We start from the raw sequence: 26,470 nt of genomic DNA on the forward strand, positions 1-26,470 counted from the left end.
TAAACCTTTCCAATGTAAATGGTTTCTGTCTTTACATGGGAGCGTCAGGGCCCTCCTTGGAAACTCTAAACAAAGTGGCTAGTAAAACTGTAGTGCTGCAGCACTGCCAGACTGCCACCTCCCGCGGCAGGGGTGGATCTGGCTGGGTTTACGTTGGCCATCTGTACCAAAATGGATGTAGGCTAAACGCAGTTTCAAGGCCAACAAGAGACAAGTGAAGTTTACTGTGTCTGCCAACTAGCAGCATTGGGATTTATGCAGAAATGGGGCTGAAAGTGCAAATAAGGCCAGCGACTAAACCTTTCCAGCAATTATGTTTAATAAGGTACTGCATGTTATTTACAGAAAACATACATCACACAGTTCCTACACGTGAAATGCACACAAAATATAAAGACAAAAGCTGCACTTCATAACATGCTAAAGAAAATAAATAAAATGTAATTATTTTTGCACAATAGCTATTACATAAATAAATACTCTAGAACATAATGAATTAACATTTATTTACAGTCTATTGAAAGTGCAAAACAATTGGCTGAAAATTAAGATAGTTGTAAATGCTTAAGACCAGAAAATGTGTGTTAACCAGCTAGAATTAATTATAGCTGAACTTGAAGGTTTTAATGTCCAGGAAACTGTTCTCTTGAAATCTGTTTGTGCATATTGTGCTCTTTTTGAACCAGTCTTTTGCTACCTTTATGCTATTGATTTTGACAATCTTAATAATTCATAATGGAATTTTGTAAAAACCTGATAGTTAAAAAAAGAAGTAAAATGTAAACACAGAGTAATCTATTTATCATTCACAATATTTTCAGTCCTGTCAGTTTTCTGAAATGGCCACACTGCTTGCAGTACTAGGCAGTATGAGTAAGATTAGAAATTTTTCTTAGTATCTGTTCTATTTCAAATGGAAATATTTTAAATTGTTCTCTGAATGGCATTGTACCTTGGACCTCTCTTGAAGTTACACTTTCATCAGATGCTTACGCACATCTTATACTGAGGTCAACAGTAGCCGGGCAAGCAAAACTGATAATCAGTGTTTGTCCTGACCTAAACAATAAATCATAAAATATAAATTTTTAGCTAGAGAGAAAAACACTGTCACCCTTAAAATTGTAAGAAGCCTTTTGTGCATTTTTCACTATTTCATCTTTTTTGCATTTTTTTTCTTTACTACACATTAAAATGAATTAAAATTACACAATATGGCCACCTTTAGAGCTACAGTGCATATATTCTTCCTCAGCCAAAGCTCTCTGACAGGCTGGTACATTGTACATTGCCTGAGACCTTAAGAATATGTTTTTGCTTATTTTCGCAGTGGCAGTGCAGTAGCGGAGAAAGTGAAGTTCTTAACAAGTGACCTTGACAGGATAAAAGATCATTTCTCATCATTGCCTCAAATGTTTATGCCCGACGCGGCTCTAGTCGGTGAGACATCTGTGATAAAGTTCTCTGGTTGTCAATCACATTTAATTGCCGCACATAGCTCCGAACATCCTGATGGTTCTTATTAGTTAGGGCTGCGTCAGGATCTGGTGAAAGAGAAATGATGTAGGATTGATACACTTAAGCGAACAAATGCCTGAACAGAATGCATAACTCATTACAAGCTGTCACAGGAAACACCAGATCCTGGTGAGTTAAAAAGAAAATATTTAGAAATCTCTCTCTTTGAAACCTTTCCTTCATATCTGATAGTCTTTCTGGTTACTGCCCCCACAAATTAACTTTTCCTCCCAGATATCCTTGGCTACATTTGCTCAAATTGATGGCCCTTGGTTGCAGTTTTATACATCACCTTACCAGTCAATAGCTATAAAGTCTACAGCTAACTAGCATGATTTAAAGCTTGCTATCTGCTTTTGAACCAGCAGCGTTCACACTGGTACAAAAATATATAATTGATTTAAGCCTCCTTTCATGAAATATTTCTATCTCAGTATTAAATATTTGTATAACACTGTATTGCTTAGTGGCTTGCCCCATTCAAGACTAAGTTTACTACCTGTTCACAGTACTTAGTGTAACTGCCTTATATCTCCTCCCACAACAACTATGAAATACCACTGACTTCAGATTTGAGTATCTTCAGCCTCCAAGTGCACAGCCTACAATTTAATGAAATACATGATAGGTAACTTAAAAAATTTCTTCAAGTGAAAGACACTGAAGCATCTACTGAATAAATGCACACACACACAAAAAAAGAGGACTTAGACACAGTACATCTATCTACTGACATTTTGTTATATCACATATAGTGAAAATCCACTTCAATTTCTAAGTAACTTATATGTGGAGATCTCACTAGTGCTCAATACATTGAAATTAAAAGACGCATAGCCAGAAAAACCTTGTAGCTGGAGAAAAAGAACAGCTCCCTTAACTTGATATTCTAGAGTTAAGCCTTGACCCAGATGAAAAGAAAAATTTAAAAAAAAAAAAAAAGAAGTATTTTTTACACTATTTATTCTGTTCTTTGAGAAGGAGGAAGGCTGCTGTAAGGCAAAGTGAATGAAGCACTGGGGAATGCAGTGCCAGTGTGGACTGGGTCTCAGAGTGCACTGAGATGGGACGAGACCTGCGGAGCAAGCCTGTTTGATCACACCGTGCTGTCTACACACCTGGCCACACGTAAATTCTGATAATTATACTGACAAACAGGTTTTCAGTTCATCACCTTAGGCAGTTACATCACCTATAATGTCATGTTTCCGGCCTGGTTTCCTATAAAAACAGGGTTTGTGCAAGGAAGCATCTTGCATTTACCTGTGTGCTTCTGTCTGCTGGCCTCACTTCAACCACTGCTGAGCCCAGTGGCTAATTTCAACCTATACTAATTTGATGGCTGTGTAGAGACCTCACAGATACATAGCTCCTTCACATTCTTTGAATAGAGATGGAAGAGAAAGAGCTTATTAGAGCTTCCTGAAGGATGGTTCACCCAAGTGAAACACTGGAGGATCCAAACAGGGAAGATTCACTGGAAACCAGGCTTTTCAGTTCTGTTACACACAGAATTAGTTGCAATTACTGTAGCTACTGATGATAATGCTGACTGTGCAGATGTTGTAATACACTTACTGAAAGATTGGCTTCGGCAGAATTTCACCGTCCTGACAGTGTTGGCAATCATGCGCTGGAAAGAAAAGATGGGATGCAATCAGGGAACAAGCACTGTATTTCATCATCATTTAAACGAAGCACCTAACTGTGCCTGAGTGTGAAGACATATGCCAATAAAAGCAGTCATATGAATGAAAATATAATTTTAATGCTGATACCCTCATATGTAGGGTGTGATTTGCATTTACACAGGCTTTAAATGAGCATGAGTGTAATTTACATGCACTCAGAGAACCCTTTCCCTTGCTTGGATGCTATAAAAGGCCTTAACTAAAAATGAAAATCATCCCCTTCAATGTGCATTTCTTTGATACCATCTTCCCATATTAAAAAGTAAAAGGAATATCATATACAATGACTTGAAGTATGTAACACCTTTTCATTTTAAAACCATCAGTTCCTAACAAGGGCATTTCTAGACCATAGTCACCAGTTACAGAGCTTTCATATTTCATATCAGTTTGAATTTGAAATGCAGCCCTCCTTGAAAATGACAGGAAAAACAAAAACAAAACAAACAAACAAAACAAACAAACAGGTGAAGGTCTATATTCACCAGTTCCTTCTGGAAGCGTGCTCGATTCACATGTGAGAAGGACACAGTTAGGACTGTGGCCCTGTGGGCAAGTTTCATCAAACAGACCTGTTAGACCATGATAGCTTGTACATGTGTATCTAATCCAATATGACAAGCAGATCCATATTTGGTGGATACTCCTATTGGCAACTCACAAAAAAAGCAGAATTCACTTTTAATCGCTTTTGGCTGTGCTCACTCCTCCATAAATAAAACATCACTTCACTCACTCAGCTAAGAAAATAATATTCAATATATTTTATCTGATAAATCAGATTCTATTTTACAGTACTTTTTAGGAACAAGGGAAACCAAGTCATGAAGTGAAACATTTCAGATTTAGTTCTGGACTGCAAAATTTTAACTTGTTTGTGTGATTGACACCACCCAGGTAATAGACCCACTGGTGCCAAGAAGAATTAGCTGTTCTTCACAATACCAAATAAACTGAAACTTCATCACTAAAACTGAATTCCCTTAGCTAGACCGTTTGACTTATTCATTGCTTTAAGAATGATGGTTGTTTCAGTTTCTTTTGCTTAGGTTAAGTTTGCAGAGGAGGGAAAAGCTAAATCAGAGCCTAATGTTTGTTTAAGTGCTTTAATATGGTCAAACAATTACAACACAATTACTTGTTTTAACACAGCACACTCTCATCAGGCTGCTTCATACCTTCTTGAAATTTTGTGTGAGGTTCACAAGGTGGTTGTAAGTATTGACACAACAGAATGACATTTCTTACTAGCAAACAGTAAAACCGAGGGTACATGCCCTTCAAAATTCATACTCAATCATAATCTTATGTGAAAGTGATTAAATTAGATATTTATGCCATTCAAGGAATGGATAGTACCAATGTAAGACATTCCTTACAAACATACATGCTGAATAACCTTAAACATTGTCAAGCCCCAGAACGATCGTGGCTGCTGGTCAGCTTTAGAAATACTGCTGATACGCATACCATGTTTTTGTGGATTATACATTGTATAATCAAATGAAATGTAGTCACTCTGAAAGTGATGTAAAAGTATTTTAATTCTAAAATGCAAATTTCCAAAAGATCACAGGAATTCAGATGAGTCTGCTTATATTTTTCCTATAGTTATATGGATTAACATGTGGAAAATAAATAGATTTCACGTAAGAGTCATTTTTATACTATGTTAATTTTCATATCTCTTTATTATTAATAAACAGATTTTCTAAGGCACTTACATTGCAAACATTCTCATATGTGCTTAGCATTAAGCATGTGAATGAGGCCCCATTGACTTTGATGGAACCTCTTAAATACTCAAAGATAAGCACCCATTATAATATTGGATTGAGACAGAATGCACTGCATATTAGCATTGGTTCTTCAAGTCTAACCCAATCAAAATGACAATCAAAACAACATGAACATGAAAACATGAATGTTTCATAACTCTGTAGATTCATATTTGTCTCTGACTGTTATGTGTTGCTGCTGTTTTGACTCACATAATTTCAGCAAATACTCCTCTAAAATAACTATTTCAAGGAAAGATCATGAAGTTGAATTGGACCAGCTAACCTGATGATGTGCCAAGAGTGTCTGACTTAAAGGGTAGCTTTCCTAAGAACATTTCATTTTTATGGAGACTGCTGGTGCTGCTTGATGTGTTTTCTAAACAGGCTGTCAATATACACCCTAATTTTTCATATCGGTAATTTTTTAGGTTTTAAAGCCTCATTTCACAACCATCTTTGAAGCTAGACTGTATGCTCAGTGTTTCATTAGTTTAGTATTAAGTTTCTTAAATGAAAAATTAAGATTTTGCAAACATGACTGTTCTGCTGAATCATTTTACTCTTTGTTTTCTTTATGTGGGAAATTTGTTCTTGAAAAAGCATAGCATTCAGAATAGGTATTGTAATGCTGTACTGGACTGAAGGACAAATGAGTGTAGTGAAGGTTTAAAAAAGTTCTCACTGTTTCCAAATTTCTCATTATATGGACTGTTCCAGGCAAGGAGAACAGAAGTGGCAATGAACTTGTCTGACTTCTGGTTAAGGGTTGAACAGCCTGTTTTTCTTCAGTTGACTGAAAGGCTTCATTTTAAGGAGTTACTTTGCCTATTCCTGAGGATAATCTTATTCAATCTGTGCATTCAGAAGTATGCTGGCAATGATGAAACACAAAGGAATAAGGAAGTGGGTGTTAATGCAGAATAAATGGAGAATCTTTGACCAGAAAAGAACATCACAACCCAGTGGGGAGATTCTGGAGCATTATGCATCCTTGAAGAGCTCCTTTCACATTACTTTTTGCAAGGGCTATTGTACTTTCTAGTATAAGTCCCAAAGAGTTCCTCTTCAGAAGGTGTGAATTGGATGGAATAACAGCACATGAAGCGAAAACGAATTTCCCTCCCTGAATCATGCAGATTAAGTTGGATTCTCTTCTTTTGATGCAAGAAAACTGGAAACATGTAGAGAAAATGGTCAAACAGAAGTTCAATTGCCAACTCCTTATTTCTTCTTATTTTATCCTCCTATTTCTTCAAATAGAGGATTACATCTAGTTAATACCTGAAAAAATTAACCTCTGTTTACTCACTGTGCTAAGACAGACCATTACGAAGAAGCCATACAAACCTAAATATGTATCTTTCTGAAATAGAACCGACTGCATAATATAACAAGCAACTGCAACTACTAGCATGCTATATATATACACAACAATACCCTTTCAAGTTTTACGCAGTCTGGAATGGTGGCAGCAGGCCAGCACATTATCTTCTAATCCATTCCAAACTGAGGTTTTAAAATGTTATAAATATTCATATATGCCATAGAAAACTACTAAGGGCTTTAGTCACACACTTTTTGCATAATCTTTATGTTCCAAAAATGAAAGAATGTTTGCCCTTTTTTGCATAAGGATCAGAGTGTGAATTCCCTTTTGTTCATCTCCACAAAACCCGAAAACCAATATGCACAGATTCTCTAATCCTCATTTCACACCTGAAGGGTGAAGAGGTTTGACAAAAAGAAGAATCAGTGACCAGCATCATGGCACTGTCTTGTGCTGCCATGGCAGGTCAGCAGTTTCAGAGCTCATTTGTGACATCTGCTCCCTCTACAGGTGCCGCTTCTGAGACATGCTGCACGGTACAGCTATGTGGAGATGGTGCCACGGAAAGTGATCTTTGTTCAGGCTGTCTGATGATTTGAGAAATGACACTGGTAAGTTCCGAAGTAACTGCATATCTTTCTGTGAATTCAAAATTCATTAGTGGCAGTTTGAGTGCAAGATTACTCTGCTGAAGTAGAGAAAAAAGCGCAGTTTGCAGGTTGTCTTGTATGTGTAAAATCATACAGTTTACAGGAACTAATACAACTGACAGTTTTGGAGGTTCTCCTTCACCTGATGAGAGCTAAAAGTTAAATGTGTATTCCAGATCACAAACTGTGTTTGCTATTTACTGCCATCTTTTACCATTCTTTCACCTGCTTGCAGATCACAAAACGTTCTCAACCTGACAAACTACAAATGCAGTATTTTAAAAACTTCTGTTTATTCCTTGTTCCTCTATGACATCTGTGTTTTCAATTTTTAAAATATGGGTTTTCTAAAGCAATGTGCATAATTAATGGCTACTACCAATTCACTAGTGGAGAAAAGATGCAGGTAGTTTTTACCACACAAGGTCAAGGAATATACACCAACCTATAAGGCACATCTGAGCAACATCATGGTGGAAACAGCTTCTCTTTATCAGTTTGTTACAGTGAGATAAGTAAAAGAACTTCAATATTGCTCTAAAAGCATGTCTTGTTTGGTACTGAAGACAAAGCCTTTTAACCAAACACTTATACTGCTAATACCAGTAATTTAGTTTTCTGTCTACTTACTGACAAAAGCGTAACATGTTCCAGGCTGGATTTTAAGGCGAAATTCTAGTTTCCACCATTCCACACTCTCCCCCCTACCCTGCCTCCCTGCTTAATGCAATGAAGTGACATAGCAAAGTGCACAGGTAAATACAAAGAGCGTACATATTTCTGACACATTAAATATTGCTTGCCCACATCTTGTCCAGAGTAAATGGGTCAGCCTACAAACTTCCCTGTTTACACATAGCTGTGGCTCTACCACACGTGATGTTCTCTTCCCTGGCTAGCTTTCCTTGCCCTCCTATTCCTCACAGCCTCCTCTGAATAAGAGGCATCCGTGGATGTCACTAGATCCGGGGAAAGGGAAGAAGGAGCAGGCAGTTACAAAGGTAGCAGCAGGTAAAACTCAGTAACGCTCTGTAGCGTTACTAACACAGTTCTGCCACTACACCTCCGAAAAGACTTATTTATAGGAAAGTACAGCAGGAAAAAATTGACTTGGTTCCTTTCCTTTATAGCTTGACTTTTTTTTTTTTTTTTTTAAAAAAAAAAAAAAAAAGGCTAATGCGGTGTAACATCAAACTGTCTGTTTTCCCCTTCTCTAAATCGCTTTGTCCAATTTGAAAAAAAAGCCCTGAGTTTGTAACTGAAATAAAGTTCCTACCAATCTTCTGTGAAAATACATGGCTGTGGAGAAGAGAAGGATCATGAAAGTGGCCTCTTATTCTGTCTCCTTCAGGGAAAAAGCTGTAGTGCAAGTTCCTACGTTATGACAAAAGCCTATTCACACAGAATTCCCCAGCAATGAAGAAACCACACATGCCCCAGCAACGAGGAAAGCTCTGAGCAGAGCTCAGGCAGCCATGATACACAAATGTTTAGGAAACCAGGCCTCACTGTTTCTGGCACTTAGAAAACTCCTGGCTCAGACACTGTCTGACAGCTCCTGCATGTTTCAAGATACATCACTTAATATAAATAATAACAGAAACATCAGGAAACATTAAAGATTTAAAGGACGCTGTTTCAGCTGAAGGGATGCCACTAGATCAAACTTCTACTTTTGGCTGCCAGTTACAGGAATAAAGTTGTCAGCAGCACATCAGCTGTCGGGATCAGAGCTCTGTGGTGAGAATGCAGACATGATGCCAGAGGCTGCTCTTGGTTTCATCACTGTGCTTACATGAGAGATGCAGGGACCCACCTCCTCTGGTGAAAAACAGCACCTCCAGTGGGAACTACCCAGATATTTTTATTCATAAACTTATGCAAGCATCAAAGTTAGGATCCACGGAAATCATTTTGCAAAGAATGAAGATGTTTTTAGATAGATCAGTAAAAGAAACTCCCCCAGAAATTTTTCTTCATCTGCTTGTAACAGAATGTCATGCAATAGAAAACAAATGGCAGAAATAACAAGTGGCAGGACATGATTCCTGTGAGGAGATCTGGTTTCTGCTTTTCTCCTTAAAAGAGCGGAATAACATCACAGAGCTACCTTGAGTTCATACTTATGTAAAAGAGAGCACAATTTATCTGAGAGTTATCTGGCTGAGTGGTCTTGTCTTCACTAGTTAATATCTGGCAATTATGTGTGGATATGACAGTTGTAAGCCTTACACAAGTAGGCGGTAGTGACTGAGGTTTAACAGTAGGCTTTTCTTCTTTGCTTGACCTGATGACATATGCAAAAAGCTAAAAACTGCCGGGTCTACATTAGGACTTGAATGAGTTATGTGGGTGGAATCTGAATACATGTTGCTTTGAAGAACTATGGGTTGAGAGAAGCAGTAGAAACACCATAGAAACATGCAGAATAGCCAGTAAAGAGCATTAAAACCACAAAAGATATACTTGTAGTAAGGCCTGGAGAAAAAGCAGAAAGAGCTTTTAGGTAGAGAACTAAGGAAAGGTTTATAGTACTGAGCGAGGAGAACGTTCCCTATTCTCTTGTGTGGAGGAACATGAGATGTGATATTGATACTCCGAAAAATAAACAGCATCAAAAATACAACAATTGATCTCCACTTTCCCCTCCTAAATGAAATGGCCAAAGCTCAGATTACTTATCAAAAAAGGTGATACTCTATTTATTCAGTATACAATTTTATTTCAAACCTTAGGGTACTACTAGTAAAACCATGCCTTGGAGATAATATATTTTTTAAGATAAGGGCATGTGCAGATTTGGGTGAAAAATGCAGACCTGCAGCAGTCCAGATATAAACCTGTTTAAGCTATTATAATTATCACTCTTGTCCTCAAGAGGTGTAAGTAGGCCAACTGAGGTGGAGAACAGGGAGTCAGTGACTTAGATGGCTATAGCAATTCAGCTGCCATCCCTCCTGGTTTGGAGGTGCTCCAGCTAAGCCTGAGATCTCTTTGTATTCCCCCAAATATTTATTATCTACACTATTATAACAAACTAGAACAGGCAGTGTAGGAAAAAGTCATTTCTTCCAGGTGGAAAACTCCAGCCTTAGGAATGAGATGGCAGCAGAGTCTGCATATGCAATCACATAATGTCATTACTGCAAAGTGAGGTCAGGCCCTTACTCAGACATTAACACTATCATTTACAAAAAAGTCTCATCTAAGTAGAGTGGTATTTCCACCCTAGGACTCTCCTGGAACTAGACTAAAATCTTAAAAAAGAATTTGCTCAGTGATAATCACTCTTCTGTGAAGCTTTCTAAAGAGCTGAAAGTACTCCTGTTTTCCCCTCCATGTTATCAGAGCTCAGAAGGTAAGAAAAGTTCCTCTGTAGTGCAGTGGAAATAACCATGCAGTGGATCTGGTTACTGTAGTACTAAGAACAAGCAAATACAGACACCAGAATTGATATGGTCTAAGAACATGGCTGAATGAAGACACAGAAAGTCAAGGTTTAGCTTTGCAGTGCAGTTGCTAATAGCTTGGCATAGATAACTCTGGTTCTCAGATCTGTGTGTCATTAATCGCATTAATTAAGGACATGGTCTTAGCAGACAACAAAACTACTTCTCACTACCGAGAAATCTGAGTTTCAGTTGAGATTCCTTCCATCAGAAGTTGCCTGCTTGCAGTTTTTGACCATGGTGTTTGAAATGATGAGAGCTTAGGTGCAGGATTTAAAATAAATCAAATCTGAGCATAATCTAACCTTCTGTCACTTATCTCCCTTTCCAATATGAAAGCAACCAAGTCACAGAAGGCTCTTTATGCTTGTTAAAGGAAAGAGGAAAATAAGATGTTGTGCACGTTCTGTATAAAGCTCCTTTCACTCTCTGAGGAGCAATGCAGAACTGTCCCAGCCTGTGGCAGTTCAGTCCTGTTCGAAGGAACAGCAGTTAAAATCATAGTGTGGTCCCAAACTGGCTGTTAAGAACTGTCTAATGCTGCTTCCTATCACTGCTGCTGCCTCTCCTAGGAAACATTTTGGCTGTGCATGGCTCAGTGGGCAGTTTCTTTTCCACCTCTATGAGGTTTTCCAGAAACCCAGAGGACCCGGGCTCTCTGCACAATGCAGACTATTTTTGCCAGCTCCTGGTGCTGTCTTCACTTTCTCTGGCCCTGGAAGTCATTGTTTAGAAGTTTTTCTTGAAAAGACGAACAGGGAGGCCTTTATATTTTTCATCCCGCAACCATAATTTCAAAAATGTGATACATACCATTTTTTCAAAGTTTACTAGATTGTCAGTGAGTGTCTTGTTTCCCTCATGAGTAAACGTCATGTCTGTATAGGAATAAAAGCCACATTAAAGCCCATAACTAAACCATGGCCATACAAAACAACAAAACATTTTATCTATGCCTTACAACAATCAAAGCAGCTATAAAAGTAAAACATTTAGGCTTTAATTTGAAGCATTTCTGAGACTAGTAAAATTGAGGTATAATATTCAGATGTACTAAAGCAGTTTTTCTTTACTCTGTGTCATGCTTTTTATAATGGAAAAAGATCATACCTCACACTGAGATTGATTTTTGCTTTTTCTTGATGCTTTTTACTCTTACTCTTCAAATATTTGACAAATAGCTTTCAAGTTAATAATTCTGGTAGCATCCAAGCTTACCTTTTATAAGAAGTGGCATGAAAGGAATTATTGGAGGGTCCAATTTAGCTACAGTTAGTCTGTAGGCCCTATGGTTTCTTGATGGATCCTTACGAAAAAAGAGAAATCAAATAATTATTAATACATATTATTAAATGTATTAAGACACTGCATGCATTCATTTAAATGTCATGGCATTTATTAAAATCGTTATCTTCTCTTGTGGCTTTAAAAGTGCATCTGAAAGCTACAGATGCCTTTTATCATTTTCACATGCAGTTTACACAATGAAAATGCAGCTGCTAAACACAGTTTTCATAGCAAATAACAAGGTAAGATATGATTACAAAAAAATTGTTCATAAAAGGAACCACATATTTTACCCTCCATCCTTGCAGCTGCAGAGCCAGTATTCTGTAACACTAAAATGTATTGCCTGGAAAAATCCAGGTTGGAAAATATAATTTCCCATATGTACTATTGGAAAACGTGATAAAGCTTTGCTGAGTTTCCCAGATTAACTTTGAGTGGTACATAAGTTCTCTCAGAGTAGGTTCCTAAGAGTATAATTTATTAGTCATACATACTTGTTTTAGCAGCTCTAAAATGGGATCATAAACTTCTTAAAGTCAAACAAGGACATATAAAATGTTCTGAATCAAGGAATTCAAATCAGTTACTCAGAAACTGAATTAGCTCAGATTGTGCATAGAATAAGGGATCTATTACTATTCACCATTAAGCTTTCAAATTCTGCATAGATCTTCTTGAACTTGCTTGGAAGTTTCTGTTAATAAAAACAAAAATAGCAGACCTTAATTAAATCCAATTTGTGTGGTAATTTTACTGTAAATGCTAGTTCCTTCTACAACGCCCTAAGTCAGGAAAGCGCTCTTTTTGCCAGATATTTCTAACAATGTGCTAATCTAAAATACAACATGTCTCCTAGCAACCAGATTATAAATAGAGACGGGACCAGCCATGAAACCTGGATCCTGATTTAAACCCCAACTTGGATTTATTCCTACGGGATGCTTAGGTTTGGATTTTTGTTTGGTTTATGTTGAAATCACTAAATTCAGAATCTAAGTGAAAGTTCAAGTGCGTAGCTTCAGGACATTCCTCGTTATAGCCCATCTGAAAATATAATTTATACACAGCTTTCAAAGGGGTAGCTTAATTATTCATACCTATGATGAACTGCCCTTGCAACATCCAAGTCCATGCCTGGGCATTTCCAGGAGGTTTTCTGTTCACACTAATGTATCATCAACTGCTGCTCTAATTCTTGACATGCCCAGCAGCCTCTAGTGCTTTCTGGACTATAAATTAATGAATAGGTTTTCAGTCCACAATACCTACACAAGTAAATTATGGTCACTTGATTGTACAGCGAATGGGATGAAATGGGCATTACTAAATATTTTCATATTATGTTCATAATATCTTAATGTTATGTTAGACATATTAAATAGTATTACTAAAAGACTATAGCATGTGTTATAAATTAGTTTCAGAAATTAGACCAACTTTTTATGCACACTCATAAGATGTCAGCTTTCTAGTTTTAGTAAGAAGTTTCACTACATTTGCTGATTCAATCAGACTACTACTGGCAGTGGGTAATATTAAAAATTAATAGAGACTTTATAGAGCATAAATGATTTTTTGCAATACTTCCTACATTTGGAGTGTGTACCCTAGCAAGATATTTACACTGTGCCACAGCAAGGGCCTAATTTTTAATGATGTGTGTGAACAACTGTGTGCCTAGTTTGCATATGCATACAGATTAGGTATTTGTGAAATAAGTGGTATAATTGGACATTTGCACCTGCAAATATCTAATTTGTGCAAGCAACTAATGTAAATGCATGATAATATGGCAAAAAACAGGTCTTGATATGTTTGTTTTTAAGCATAATCTCTCTCTCTATATATATATATGGCTAAGAATCAAGTTGCAGAGATTTTCCTGATAAATTGACTGCTCTACAGAACCAGTGTGTGACATTTCCCGAACTCAGGTCATACTCCACACTGACAAATGAACTGTGTACCCCCCAAGCTCAGACCCTGTGTCTATTTCAGATTGCTGAATGTAGTATATAATTCCAGTTGCCTCTTCTGTCATCATACTATGCCTGTACTGTCTGAGCTCTCCCAACTATTCCTCTCTGTAGCCACAAAAGAAAGGTCATTATTTTTAAAACTGATCTGCAAATCTTTGTTTTCAGTGCTGATTGCATAAATTACTTGCAACGTGTACTTCTGAAAATGGGGCTGGTGACTTCTCAGATGTGTTTGTCTGAACTCCTAGTTCAGACCACTTTGTTAGGTGTTCAAATTTGGGCTGTGTTAGCATAATGCTAACTATTTTGAATTTCTAATGAACAAAATACATGTGGATTCAAATCTGCAGATCTTTCATCAACCAGAATGTTCTCAGTAGTTACATGTGTTTACTACCTCAACCTGCTGGACACTGCAACCAGTCTGTATACTCGTACACAAAAGAGCAAAGCCACAGAAACAGGTGGAAGCTCTGAGAATGAAGACCAAATTGATAGTAACAAGGGGAATGCACGTCAGAGAGAAAAACAGAACCCGTGTGTTACTAGGGTAACAGAGTCCATATAGAGATCAGAAGATAATATGTATAAACAAAGGATGGATTTTAGAGAACAACATATTGAGTGATCTCAGCAAATGACCAGTAGTCAAAAAGAGGATGGGCTGATGTAAGAGGCTAACTCGCTCACCCTGTTGGGCAGTTTATCTCATTAATAAAGCTGGTAGTGTCACACTTGCTAACTGCTTATGAGAACTAAACACACCCATAGGTGTGTTTAGTTCCTTACTAATAAAAATTGTCATCCTTAGCTAAAGGCTTCTGCTCAGGAGCTGAATTACTACATCTAATATTATCAGTAATAAAGGCCTAACTCATGTTTTTGCTAACTAAAAGCAGAAATTCCTGACAAACTTCTTAGAATTGGATGGTAGCTAAGACTTACCTCCCACGTTAATGAGAGACGGCTCACGGCAACATTACTCAGTCCCATAATAATAGCAAAAAAGGAATTCAGATTTTTGTATTCTTTACAGCTGAAACACAAAAATTTAAGTTGTATGTATCAGTCAGAGTGGAAGTACACAAGACAACCTAAAGAAGGCTGACCCCAGCCACGCAGCATAAATTTGACTGGAGTCTGGCAGCCCTGGCCAGCAGGCCTGCAACACACAACTTCACCGATGTGTGAGTAATTCACCATGCTCTGGAGGCCCCTTCCCCCTCCCTCTTAAAATGACCTCCTGCTTCTACTTCACTGGGTGCCAGCTTCTGCAAGGTCATTAAAGGAGTCTTTGAAGTTTCTCCCCACCCGGAAGCACAGTCCTGAATCTGGGCCCAACTCAGTCCCAGAGAATACGAGTGGAAGCAACTGGTTTACAACCCCACTCCCTGAAGAACCTGCTGACAGCTTCTGAACAGCTACTGAATGCTGGAAGCGGTCCCTAGAAGATCTTCATTGCAGTTTACAGGGGTACGGAGTCTTTTTAAAGAGAAGACCAGCTGTCTAGAGATGCCTGTGCGTCAGTGACATCTCGATGTGTATGATTTCTAAATAGTACTTGTGATTTCTGGAACTCTTTAAGATGCTTCAAACAACTGCCATTTGCTACCAGCATCATTAAAAGAGGTCCAGGGCAGTAGGAGCTCTAGGTCAGCCTTTATCCCTAATGCAAATGAGAATTTGTGTCACCAATTAGGAAAAACTGGAAAATGTAACTGAGTATTATGGCAGTTCCAATACACTTTATACAGGAGCAGACAAAATGGGGCTCTGACAGAAGCTGCCCATACAACTGCTCAGCTGTGACTGCATCGCGTGGCTCATTGACTCAATGGGGAGGGAAGAGAGAGAATAAAGCCTCATAAATCTGTCTTGCGAGATTCCTGCAAATCACTTGCTCTTTTTCACAACTAATTTCCAAAATCTGTTTTCAGAACCTCAGTCTCTGCTTCTTTTGCTGTTTACCAAGAAAAATTCCACAAGATTCAAGCTACATTTCCCATATGTTGTTTTTTGTTTTTTGTTTTTTTATTCATTGCTTAATCTCTTAGCTCCTCTGAAGCATCTTCAGCTCCAGATAAAATCAGTACAATCATCACATGCTACTGTCCAGCTCCATAATTGCCACATCACCTTATTGTTATTCTGTTTTTTCTGTCCCTCTGTTTCACCAGACTCAATGTATTGAGGGGGTGAGTCCTTTAGATCTGGGCCTCACTTGTGTCTGCACTGTGTGAACACTGAGCATATGAAAAAATCATCTCTCCCCATCTGATGGTCTGCCTGTTGGAGACTGCTGCACCCTCAGATCTTCTGGCAGAGCTGCTCATACAAATTCTCCCACATCAGATTAGGGCCAGTGAGCAAGGTTAGCAAAGATAAGCTGAAATGCTAAAGCTACCCCAACTTATTCAGACTAGAGCAGGTCAGGGAGTGCCTTGTTAGTGGATCTGAGGGGAAATAAGGATGAAAAGCAACCAGGAAAGGCTGTCAATGATAACCTCTTCCCCAGCCACAACTAAATCTAGAAAGGAATATATGTCCACAGCTTGCGACATTGAGAATAAATTGTGGCATGGTAAAAATAATTAGCACACATCAGTGGTGCTCAAACATAGTAGGCAGCTGCAAATGCATCTGCAATATGTAATTTGAATCTATCTTTAATTTTAAAAAGGATAAGTTTGCTAAATATTCTGTTAAGCAAGGCAATTTGACTAAGTCCCTGTTAAAATCAGTCTAGATATAAGGCTTTATAGACCAAATATTCAGTAAACTCTACAGAATCTACACTGAATAGCTCAGTTCCAAATAGAGGAACGCTGTAATGAGAAACAGGGCTGTGTGGCTCCACTGGCAGCGGTGTATATATTCTGCCTGCAAAATGTCAGGAAGTGAATTATTCAAAGTACCACGGTGTGTTTGGAGCAGATGTCCCTTGACCTCCCAGTAAGGTCTGTATTGGAACAAATTTCTCCTTAGTGTGAACGGTCAACACATATATAAACATGTGCTTTTGTCTCCAACACAAACATAGTTAAAATCTCTCTGTACTTACACGAGCATATTCATCTTGGTATTTTCTCTGCACACATGCACTCTCTTCAAAAATTTTTTGGAGGCTCCTCGGGCTTATAGCATACATTTGTGTATGAAAGAATGATTCTCAAAAACTAAGTGAAAGTGTCTGAGTGTAGTGATACACAGGAAGGTTTCTAAATAGCCTGTGGGTATAACTGCAAAGCGGAAATATATACAGTGTTTGTGGGTATCCATAAAGGTATGCACAAGTACTTCCTAGAAGGTCTTTAATATTATGCAATTAATATGGGAAGAACTCACTACAGGAAATGTAGTTCGCTTCTGCCCTTTGTTTCCAAATTTGATCCTACAATGGCTGGAGGACAGAGGTGAACCTGGTAACCTCCACATCCTTTCCCAGCAAATGCAAAGGCAAAAACAGCTCCTGGAACTGAAAGCACACGTGCACAGCACTTGGAGCCAGCACTTGGCCTTGTGCTTGCTGACAAAGACAGGCCACACACATCACAGGGTGCACTGGGTGGCAGATACAAAGTGATGTGCCTCCTGCAATGCTGTCTGAGCCCACGTCATAGAACTGAAACAGGGTTCTCAGTAACAGCTATCTTTGAAAATTGGTACGTGCAAGGCATCTTGTTACCACCAGTCATGCGAGATTAATCGTGCAGCACCGAGCTGTGCCGAACACTTTTATAATCAGTCTGGTACTTCTAGGTAGGGTAAAGTTCTCATTAGGTCTCAAGGATCTTCACAAACAAAACTTCCCCACAGATCTTGCTTTGAGGCCTGGGCTCCCGTCTTTTGATCCAATTCCTCGTCTTTTTCTCCCCTCCAACTTGGGTGCGCGGTGTTTGTGTTACCGCATGCTATAGCACCTGTTACCATGGCAGCACTGCACCGAGGGCAGGAGCCTGGCAAAACTTCCCAGCGCCTTTCCAGACGCTGCAATTAAACCTGCCTGCTCGCTTTGTACTTAGGAAAATCTTGTGCTTTGGCTTTCTCTGCATTTAGGAGACAAAGAGGACTCGGCAGAGCAGACCGCTTTTAGCTGTTTATTTTTAGCATTGTAGTGATACCAGAAACATGGAAGTAAACAGGAGGTTGTCAAGCTGTTGTAAATAGCATAGGGCTAAACCCATGACACAGAGGAACCCACTGACTAGGGCGGCTTATTAAGGAAATATTTAACTGTAATTTTTAAGATACTTGATTTCAAGTGTTTATGGAAATTACTACTGTATCTTAATTTACCACATTTCAACATTTTCCCATTTCATGCCTCTGAGCCCAGAGCAGCCCCCGACTCGTCTGTGAGCGGGTGCCAGTGCCCTCTCCTGGACACAGCCCGCCAGGGCCGCCGCCGGCTTCCCGATTTTGCTCTGAGGGGTGAGATAATGGAATATGTGGCAAACGTATTTTTAGACGCTAAAGAGGTAAATTCTGTCCTCTGTTCTGAATAGAAACCCGATCCTGCGTGCTATATCTTGAAAATCGCCAGCTCTCTCCAACGGGAGGGCCCGAAGCCGTTCCCAGAAGGAAGTCGGTGCTCGCAGCACAGGGCCTTCCCAGAGCTCATGCATAGTTTCGGTGTGAGCACTGATTTCAGCTATGTGGAATTATGAACCGAGAGGAGGGAGACATCACAGCTGTACTGGAATCTCTTCCTTCACACAATTACATTTAACAATGCAAAACAAATGTTAAAATTCATGGTTTAACTGTAAGAACTGCTTTGTTCTGTAAGCCCCTTAGAGACCTCTATTCACAACACCCAAAGTCTTAGACAAACACTAAAAAAGGCAGCTCCTCACTATACCCCTCAGTGAACTGTTGGTTTAGACAACGAGTGACAGGTAAGGAATGTAATACACCATGAACTGAAAAGGAAGCGAGAAGGTAACTGCTATAAAAAAACCTGCAGCTATGCAGGGCAGGGGCATGCTCCTGCTCCCACTGATGCATCCATCCCTCAAATCCTGGTTCTTGACTTCAGTGGCAAGCAGCCAAGGTCTAAATCTTTAACAGGAAGACTCCAAAGAGCTTCGGTTCTAATATGAATAAAAGAATAGTGCAATAATGTCCTGCTATCCAACCTCAGACCCAACAGTTACTAAGAGAAAAAGGACACTGATATTGTTGCATTTTAAACTAAAAGTATTAGAACATTACCAGACGCAGACTGAAGGCAACACAAGCCTTATCACCTCTGTACTACATCTCTGTCATTCTCCCACTCAGCTTTCACACTCAGAACCACTCAGAATAGTTTTCCTGAAGAGCACCAGAAACACTTCTGTTTCTGTAAAATTTTAGGATCATTTCTTTGTCATTATATATTAATTCATATATTAGTTTTTGCTAATGTGTGTAAGGATATATGAAGGATTTGCCTAAAGAGCTGAAATATATTTGCTCACAAACTTGATATGAAAATATAGCCCTAAGAGCTCAAAGATTTTTAGGAATCAAGGACAAATGAAGAGTTGGACAGGAAAAAAGAAAAATATATAGTAACAAGCTTCTATACTGCATTATAAGGAAATGGACAGAACTACTGAACAGAGAACATTTTAACCTCTAATGTGCACCTTCCTGAAAACAAAAAAGGAAGACAATTTTACTATATTGAACTTAATTTCCAGCTCACAGATGATTGTATACTTACTGGGCTGCTATCTTAATATACTTCTTTAATAGCTGCACACGCTTGCTGAGTTGAGAGCAAAGACAAATCTCAGTGACCACCCAGAACTGAATTTCATTAAATCTTCTTAAAAACAAGTCCAGATTTGCTGTGGTCTTTTTAAAATTGTGCCTTCCAAAAGTGTGATAGATCAGTTCCAGCTAGGAAAAAGAAAACAGTAGTTTTTTGTTTGTTTGTTTGTTTGTTTAAGAAATCTTGTATTTTGGACAGTGGAAAAAAGCTAATAATGACCAGGTAAATATTGTCTACTTCCTACACTAGCCTGAAATTTGCTCTGCAGTTTGCATTTACTGTTGTACAGATGACAAGAATTTAGGTTGCAAATCCAATTGTCAATAGCTGAGACATACTAAAAGCCTAACTGTAGATTATGCATAAATAGCTCAATATCTTGAGCGAAACATACTAAAGTAATTCAATAAACAGCACATGTTTGGGAGAAGTTTTATAAGCAAGATGAAAAAATAAAATTAGAGGAAGAACACCTCATACTTTCAAAACTTGTAGGTGGCTTTATTGTAGTATTTTTGAAAATCAAGATCAGATAAAGTTTTGTAAATAATGAATATACCTACAATATACAACTACACATTGTCTAACATAATCTGTTGAATACATAGATCTTCATACCTCATGCACGCAGTTGAAGAGCTCCCAGTCATAAATGGTCATCTGATGAGCTAAGTCTTTGGAACTCATCAGTTCAAACGTTCCTACTGTACCAGTAGATGGTCCCTCTTGTTCTGGTAATGGCGCCTACAAATAGAAAAATATTTCAGAAATGCTAAATTACATGATTGGTGCTTTTCTTCCATAATGTTCCTTTTTTTCCCCAGTGTGACCATTTCCCTAAGCCTGCTTCTCATACTAAAAGTGAAATTTGCTTTTAGCCATAGGCTGGCATTAGGAAGTGAGCCTAAATCAGAATCCACTATGCACAGGATGCTCAGGGAAATTCTGAAAGCTCTTCAGAGGCACTGTAAGGAAATAAAACAGACTGTTCTCAGTATGTTATTTTTAGCATTGTCCTAAAATTTGAAGCCAGAAATAAACACTTTGATATGTGTTGTGTTCCCTAAAGTATGCCTATTTGTTTAGAAGCATAGGTCTGTTCAAAAAGCTTTTGTTATTGATTTCCTTTCACATATACCAGTAACTAGGTCACAAAGCAAAAGCCAAATACTTTTGAAGATTACTGATTGTAATGAAGAGAATTATTACATCTGCTGCTTTTCAGAAATCGGCAGCAATAGCAAGATCTTCTGTTCATTTAGGAAATATGCCTTATACTTTCTCTTTGTCACTACCAGGATGCACTATCGGCCATTTGTGACTGTGAAACTCCTAGCTATGCTAATGAAAATTATATACACACAGTCTTATGAGAAAGAATCCTTTATACCATTCAAGTATAAAATATTTTTGAAAGACATTTCCATCCCACACAATAAAAGAGATCTACAGTGTTGCACACAAGTAGATCTTATAATACAGAGATTTAAAACATGGCTTGAGATCAAGCCATATTTGAAGTAATCTGTTGTGTATATATTACAGTCAAAGTGTTTGAACCAGTCTGGACTAAATACTAACAAACAATCCTCTTGCAAATTCAAATGCACTCTGAAATACCCTTTGGGAAAACATCAGTAAAGCTTCTCATGAACCCACATTTTAATTGTTATGTTTCCAGGAGAGGGCAGTAGAGTTCACTCACAAGTTTCTTTCTCTATTTCTCATAGGGTCTTTGTTAGATAATTACAGAGAAAGGAATTGTCAACAGGCTCCTTTCTGAGTAGCAACTGAGTAGAGTCTGCAAGATTAACAGACCATATTTACATACTGCAACATCAAAAATGAGCTTATTAAATGAATCCCATTTTATAAAAGAATGTTCTATTACCTGTAGAAAAAGGACTGACTGCATTAATACATCAAGTCACTTTCTCAATATTACACAGTATGTAGTAGCTTTATTTTTGTTTGAGTTCTTGCTTTGCACTCTCAGGAAAACTTGTATTTCAAATATCACTATAATACAAACATTAAAAATGATTAAACCACAGGCATTATTACCTTCAAAGCTCCATCTACAATTTTTAAAATAGTGTATTTAAGCACCATATTATAAAAAAAAAAATCATGACAGCCATCAATCTTATAACAGCCTGCAGATCCCTCTGACCTGGGGTTTGCACAAACAAAAAATTCCTTCCGTTAAGACAGAGTATGAATGAAAAGTACACCAGTTTTGTGTAGAAAATCCTAATTTGTGGAAATCTGTGGAAAAAGACTTGTTCACAGACTGAAAGAGGGCTTTTTTCCCCTATTTGGAGACAAACACAACATAGCTGTTACCATAACAAACACATATTTTCCAAGGCTAGGAAAGAAGTACTTAGATGTAAACTCATTGCATATTTGCAAATTTGTCTGACCCAGAACAATTTTCACATGGGAATTTCCAAGTGTAATGAGAATAAATGTATCCACATGCACAACAGCCAGGAACTGGAATGTGAAAGGATTAAACTGGGAGGGAGGTAAGGTTGTAACATTTTTCAATGTTATTTATATCTCTTTGAAAAAATGCATTTGATAAGGAGATGTGTTCTGCTATGCAGTGCTGAGAACCTCTTAAAAGGTGCTGAGTGTTCTTCCCTAATTCCTACAGAAGTCAGTCCAGTTGACAAAAACTAGCACATAGCAGCCCTGTATCTCAGAGATCCCTGTAGCTTTTGGAGTACTTGACCCAAGGTAGATAGACAACACAAGGGACCAGACACAGAAAGTCATGACAATTTTCTGCTAAGGGTATGTCCACGCAGATGATGGAAAGCCATATAAAAAGTACTCAACATAGTTGTACTAATGCAACCCCACTTTAGAGTAGCATGCCCCATAAGGGTATCTATTTGGCAGGATTACTTAAGCTGAAGGGAGCACCAGAATTTAATAAACTGAACAAGAGGTATCTCTGCATGGAACTACAGTAGGCTGTTTGCGAATTCCCTAGTTATTAAACTGAAAGCAGCAGCAAAGCACAGATTTTACCATATCTATAAAAGAAATCAGGCATACGTACTAAGTGGCTTGTTAAAAGCATACAGGAGGCTGAAACAAGGCTAGGAGTAACAGAGTTCATGCTGACATGACTTGGCAATGACATTTGTTTTTAATGAAATAAAAGGAACAAAAAGTACAGTCAAATCAAACTCTATAAAAGCAGACCCCATGGAGATTGTTAGAATTACTGTATAAACTGTAAGTACTTACGAGCAATTTTACTTAAGAAAAAACAGACTTTCTAGCAGGAATATTTTTTGTGATTCTAGTTGGAATTATCTGAGATTTTGACATAGTATTTTGTGGGGCTCAGAAATAAAAGATTTTAAGTAATTTACTGTTGGAATCAAGTCTCCATAATGCTGTAATTGGTAACATCTATCTTCTATAATATATCCTTGTGGCCATGAGGAGATAATTCTGTAATCAGGATTTACTGCATGTCTTAGTGATAATATTCAGTTCTTCCTACATGCTCAGTGCAACACAGAGAATACTGGGATCAAGTTCTGTCATGTAGATCAGATGGATTTCTGCTCTAGCTCAGGAAATGACATTAGCCTGTTTTAATTTCAAGGCTTGTCCCATAGCACTGTTACAAACCCTTTGTTGTGAATATTTCCACTAGTTTTTACCTAAAGCATAGATAATGCAAAAAATACCAAGCATTCAAATTAACTGAAGAGGTGAGCTTTATGAGGCCTGCATACATACATACCAGTGAATCGAACTGATCACGTGGGCAAGCAAACAGCCGTCCATTAACACTGAGAGTTGTAAACACTGAAACATCATGAGGCTTGAGCACCACTTTTTCTGTAAACATGAAACAGAGGACTGTTTGTTAAATGTATGTAGAATTTACAGGACTGACCCCAATAGCTGCGTAGATCAGTGTTACAGGAATAAATTTTGCACAGTAAACCAATGTCCAGGATACAAAACAGATGACAACAAGGTCCTCTTGGTTGAAGAAATGTGACAACAAGCTCAGCCCAAGCCAGTCTCCTACAGAACTGGCATACAGAACTGGAATCCCAACCCCTCGAACCACACAGGCAGGTGAAAAAGCCTGCACTGCCATCTCTAGGAACTACCCACAAAAGTTTCACCATAATTAGGGACTCTAGTCATTCTTCTCTGAGCTTTAAGAACGTGGAGAGCTGTTCTTACCAGAAATTTCCTTGAAAGACAACTGCATGGGAAAGTGATCAAATTGTAGCAACTGTATTCAAATCTCATGACAACAGTTCTAAAAGAGTGTCACATCACAGGTAAAGTAAAGATAATAAAGTAACTTACAAAAATCTCTATAAGGGGGAGAAAGATTTCGCTGTCAGCAAATCTGACAATACAAAAATGCTGCAACTGCAAAAAGTAGAGCTGCCTGGTGTCAGTTCTCAGAAAGCAACCACTTTTGGCAGGCATCACCGCTTGCAAAAATGCCTCCCAACAGAGCTCTCATTAGCTGTGTGTGTCCCATACTCAACCAAAGCACTTCAGCAACACTAATTCTTCAGCAGAATCCACCTTGCAGTCACTCTCCCATTTCCACAGCCTATAGTGGGGGATTGACTCCTGACCCTTTGCCAAAACTGCCTCAGTGGGCTTGGTACTAAGATGTTCAGTAGTGGTTTACATGGACAGAGATGTCAGAATGGTAATAAACACTACAGGAATATTAGCACTTCATCGTTTTCTGACATCACTGATTCATACATCTAACTAGACATCATCCATGCTTACCTCGTATTCCCGTTGTTAAAAAGCTTGAATGTCCTACAGTGAAGGGAACTTGGGGTAGCTCTACTCTGTAACATGCAGATACACGAGCATCTCCATTTTCCCTGTATGCCATGTGAGCTCCAGTCTGTGCCTGAACTGGGGAAAGGACTTGCCTCTAAGCTGGCTTGTACTAGCTGAACATGTGCATGGATATAAAAGCCAAGACTGAATTCATCTTGCTTTTGAATTCCACCTGACCTGCTGCTTCACTGTGAGAAATACTTCAGATGATGCAAATACAGTACCTCCTCCTGAACTCATCTTTACTATGATGAGGCCTTCTCCAGAACCCAGCTTATCTGCTACTGCGCTGATCACTTCCTTCACAGATGAAGACACTGGTACACGGATTGTGGTATAAGTTTGGTCTATGCAGTACACTTTAAAAAGAACTGGGAAAAAAAAAAAAAAGAAAAAAAAAAGATTGTGCTATGTATGCCACATGTAACAACCACAGAGATGTTATTGTACAAACTATTTTCTCTTCAATAACCATTGTTCACAAGTGAAAGAAATAAAGCAACAATAAGTCATTATTACTGTTTTGGTAACTCCCCCTTCCTCAGGTGTTCCACAATTTCTAGTATAGAAATCTTTGACTTCTCAGAGCTTTTAGTAAACCATGAAGTACTAGTGTTTTAGTGTTATACTGTTTATGGATGACAATTTCATCTGGCACTTTGTCATGTCCCAGACGTCATAGTATTTTAAATAAACAATTGTTTCCAAGAGTCAGGAAAGCTGGCTGCAAACTCTCTTATTACAGGAAAATACTTTTTATATTACAAAATAAATTTTAAAATAAAGTTCTGGTTACAATCAGAACTTCAATCAAACTGTGTTGCACCCATTTTTTTTTACACGCAAGTATATAATTGCTGACTCAAGATTGTTGCAGTGAAATGTCCTAACCTGAGAGCATAGTACACATTAGCTCCCAGACTAATACATGAACTCAAGTCTCCGTCTGCCTAGAAATCAATATGATAGTACATTAGTGTGCAAAAAGCAAGGCAGCTCACAGTGGCATGAATTTAAGACAGAAGAAGTTAGCAAAATACCCCTTTGGCTCAGCTGTCAATCCAAGCTAAGCAGCCCCTGGGGTTATAGCTGTCTGTGTTTTCAAGGTTCAGTTTGCTGCCTGCCCTACGAACAAGAAGGTGCAGCCATATGAAAGCAGCAGTTATTTCCTGCCCATGCAAACAGGAGAAGTAGTACTTCCATGGCTGTATCAGCTATTTTGCTCTTTGTGGACCTAGAAGAAACACTGATAGGAACAATGGGAGCTGCAAGATTTGTATGATTTGCAAGATCTGAATGGCAAGATTTCTGCTGTTCATATACAGATACTTCCTGCTTTTGAAATGGCTCTTTCTGTGGTTTGCTTTATGCTAACGGCATTCTCAGATAAAAGACTTTGCATTTTGTTCCCTTATTTTTACCATTGTACAGTAGAAGAGCTATCCTTTGACATCAAACACCTTGAAGCAGAGGTTATCTTCTGTGATGAAGATGCACCAAAACAACCATTGAGAGACTGGACCAGGCAGTTGCAAATAAATCTGCAGATTTATGAATTTTAAGGAATATACATGCTTATTTACAATGACTAGATCTCATCAGCAGAATTCAGAATTTTGTTGACATGGCAGTGCTTTTTCCTGCATGAAGTAAAGGACAAAATGAAAAGCCACTACAACTGGAAAGGACAGTCTGACACACTGCTGTAAATTTTACCTTGATCTCTTCTCAAGGAGTCAAACTATAGCAATAGGGCAAGACAGCAGATTCTGTTTTCTGGGCTGTGCGCCACAGAGCAGAGAATCAGGGCATGATTATCTGCTCCACTCATATCTCACAAAGGAGCATTTCTGGTGAAACAGCTGTACATTCCCTCAAACTATGCAGAAGAGAAAGAGACTCACACGTGACCTTCAGCAACAAATATATATTGCACTGGAATCATCTAAATGCTCTGTGCTGGTGCAGCCTCACCTCAAGTACTGCGTGCAGTTTTAGGTGCCACAACATAAGAAACACTTAGAAGTATTAGAGACTGTCCAAAGGAGGATTATGAAGATGGTGAATGGTCTAGAGGTGAAGACGTATGAGGAGTGGCTAAAGTTACTTGGTTTGTTCAGCCTAGAGGAGACTCAGGGAAGCTTCCTCATGAGGGGAGTAGAAG

At 38.4% G+C, this 26,470-nt stretch overlaps 1 protein-coding gene across 1 annotated transcript in view; it reads right to left on the bottom strand.

Annotated features, from left to right (window-relative positions):
* Positions 1–1,416: 1,416 nt before the first annotated feature.
* RAPGEF4 (Rap guanine nucleotide exchange factor 4) overlaps positions 1,417–26,470 on the bottom strand; it is a gene marked incomplete at its 3' end in the record, with an annotated part of 149,016 nt that continues 123,962 nt past the window's right edge. Inside the window, exons 21-30 of the mRNA XM_084289457.1 lie at positions 24,531–24,677; positions 23,219–23,316; positions 20,065–20,190; positions 19,396–19,574; positions 14,631–14,721; positions 12,350–12,400; positions 11,635–11,722; positions 11,230–11,294; positions 3,097–3,151; positions 1,417–1,544 (exon numbers count right to left, since the gene is read on the bottom strand). Coding sequence (XP_084145583.1) covers positions 1,417–1,544; positions 3,097–3,151; positions 11,230–11,294; positions 11,635–11,722; positions 12,350–12,400; positions 14,631–14,721; positions 19,396–19,574; positions 20,065–20,190; positions 23,219–23,316; positions 24,531–24,677 — 1,028 coding nt within the window. The remainder of the gene's footprint in view (positions 1,545–3,096; positions 3,152–11,229; positions 11,295–11,634; positions 11,723–12,349; positions 12,401–14,630; positions 14,722–19,395; positions 19,575–20,064; positions 20,191–23,218; positions 23,317–24,530; positions 24,678–26,470) is intronic.

Source organism: Netta rufina (genome assembly GCF_964035555.1).
Source record: "Netta rufina genome assembly, chromosome: 6".
Lineage (NCBI taxonomy): Eukaryota > Metazoa > Chordata > Aves > Anseriformes > Anatidae > Netta > Netta rufina.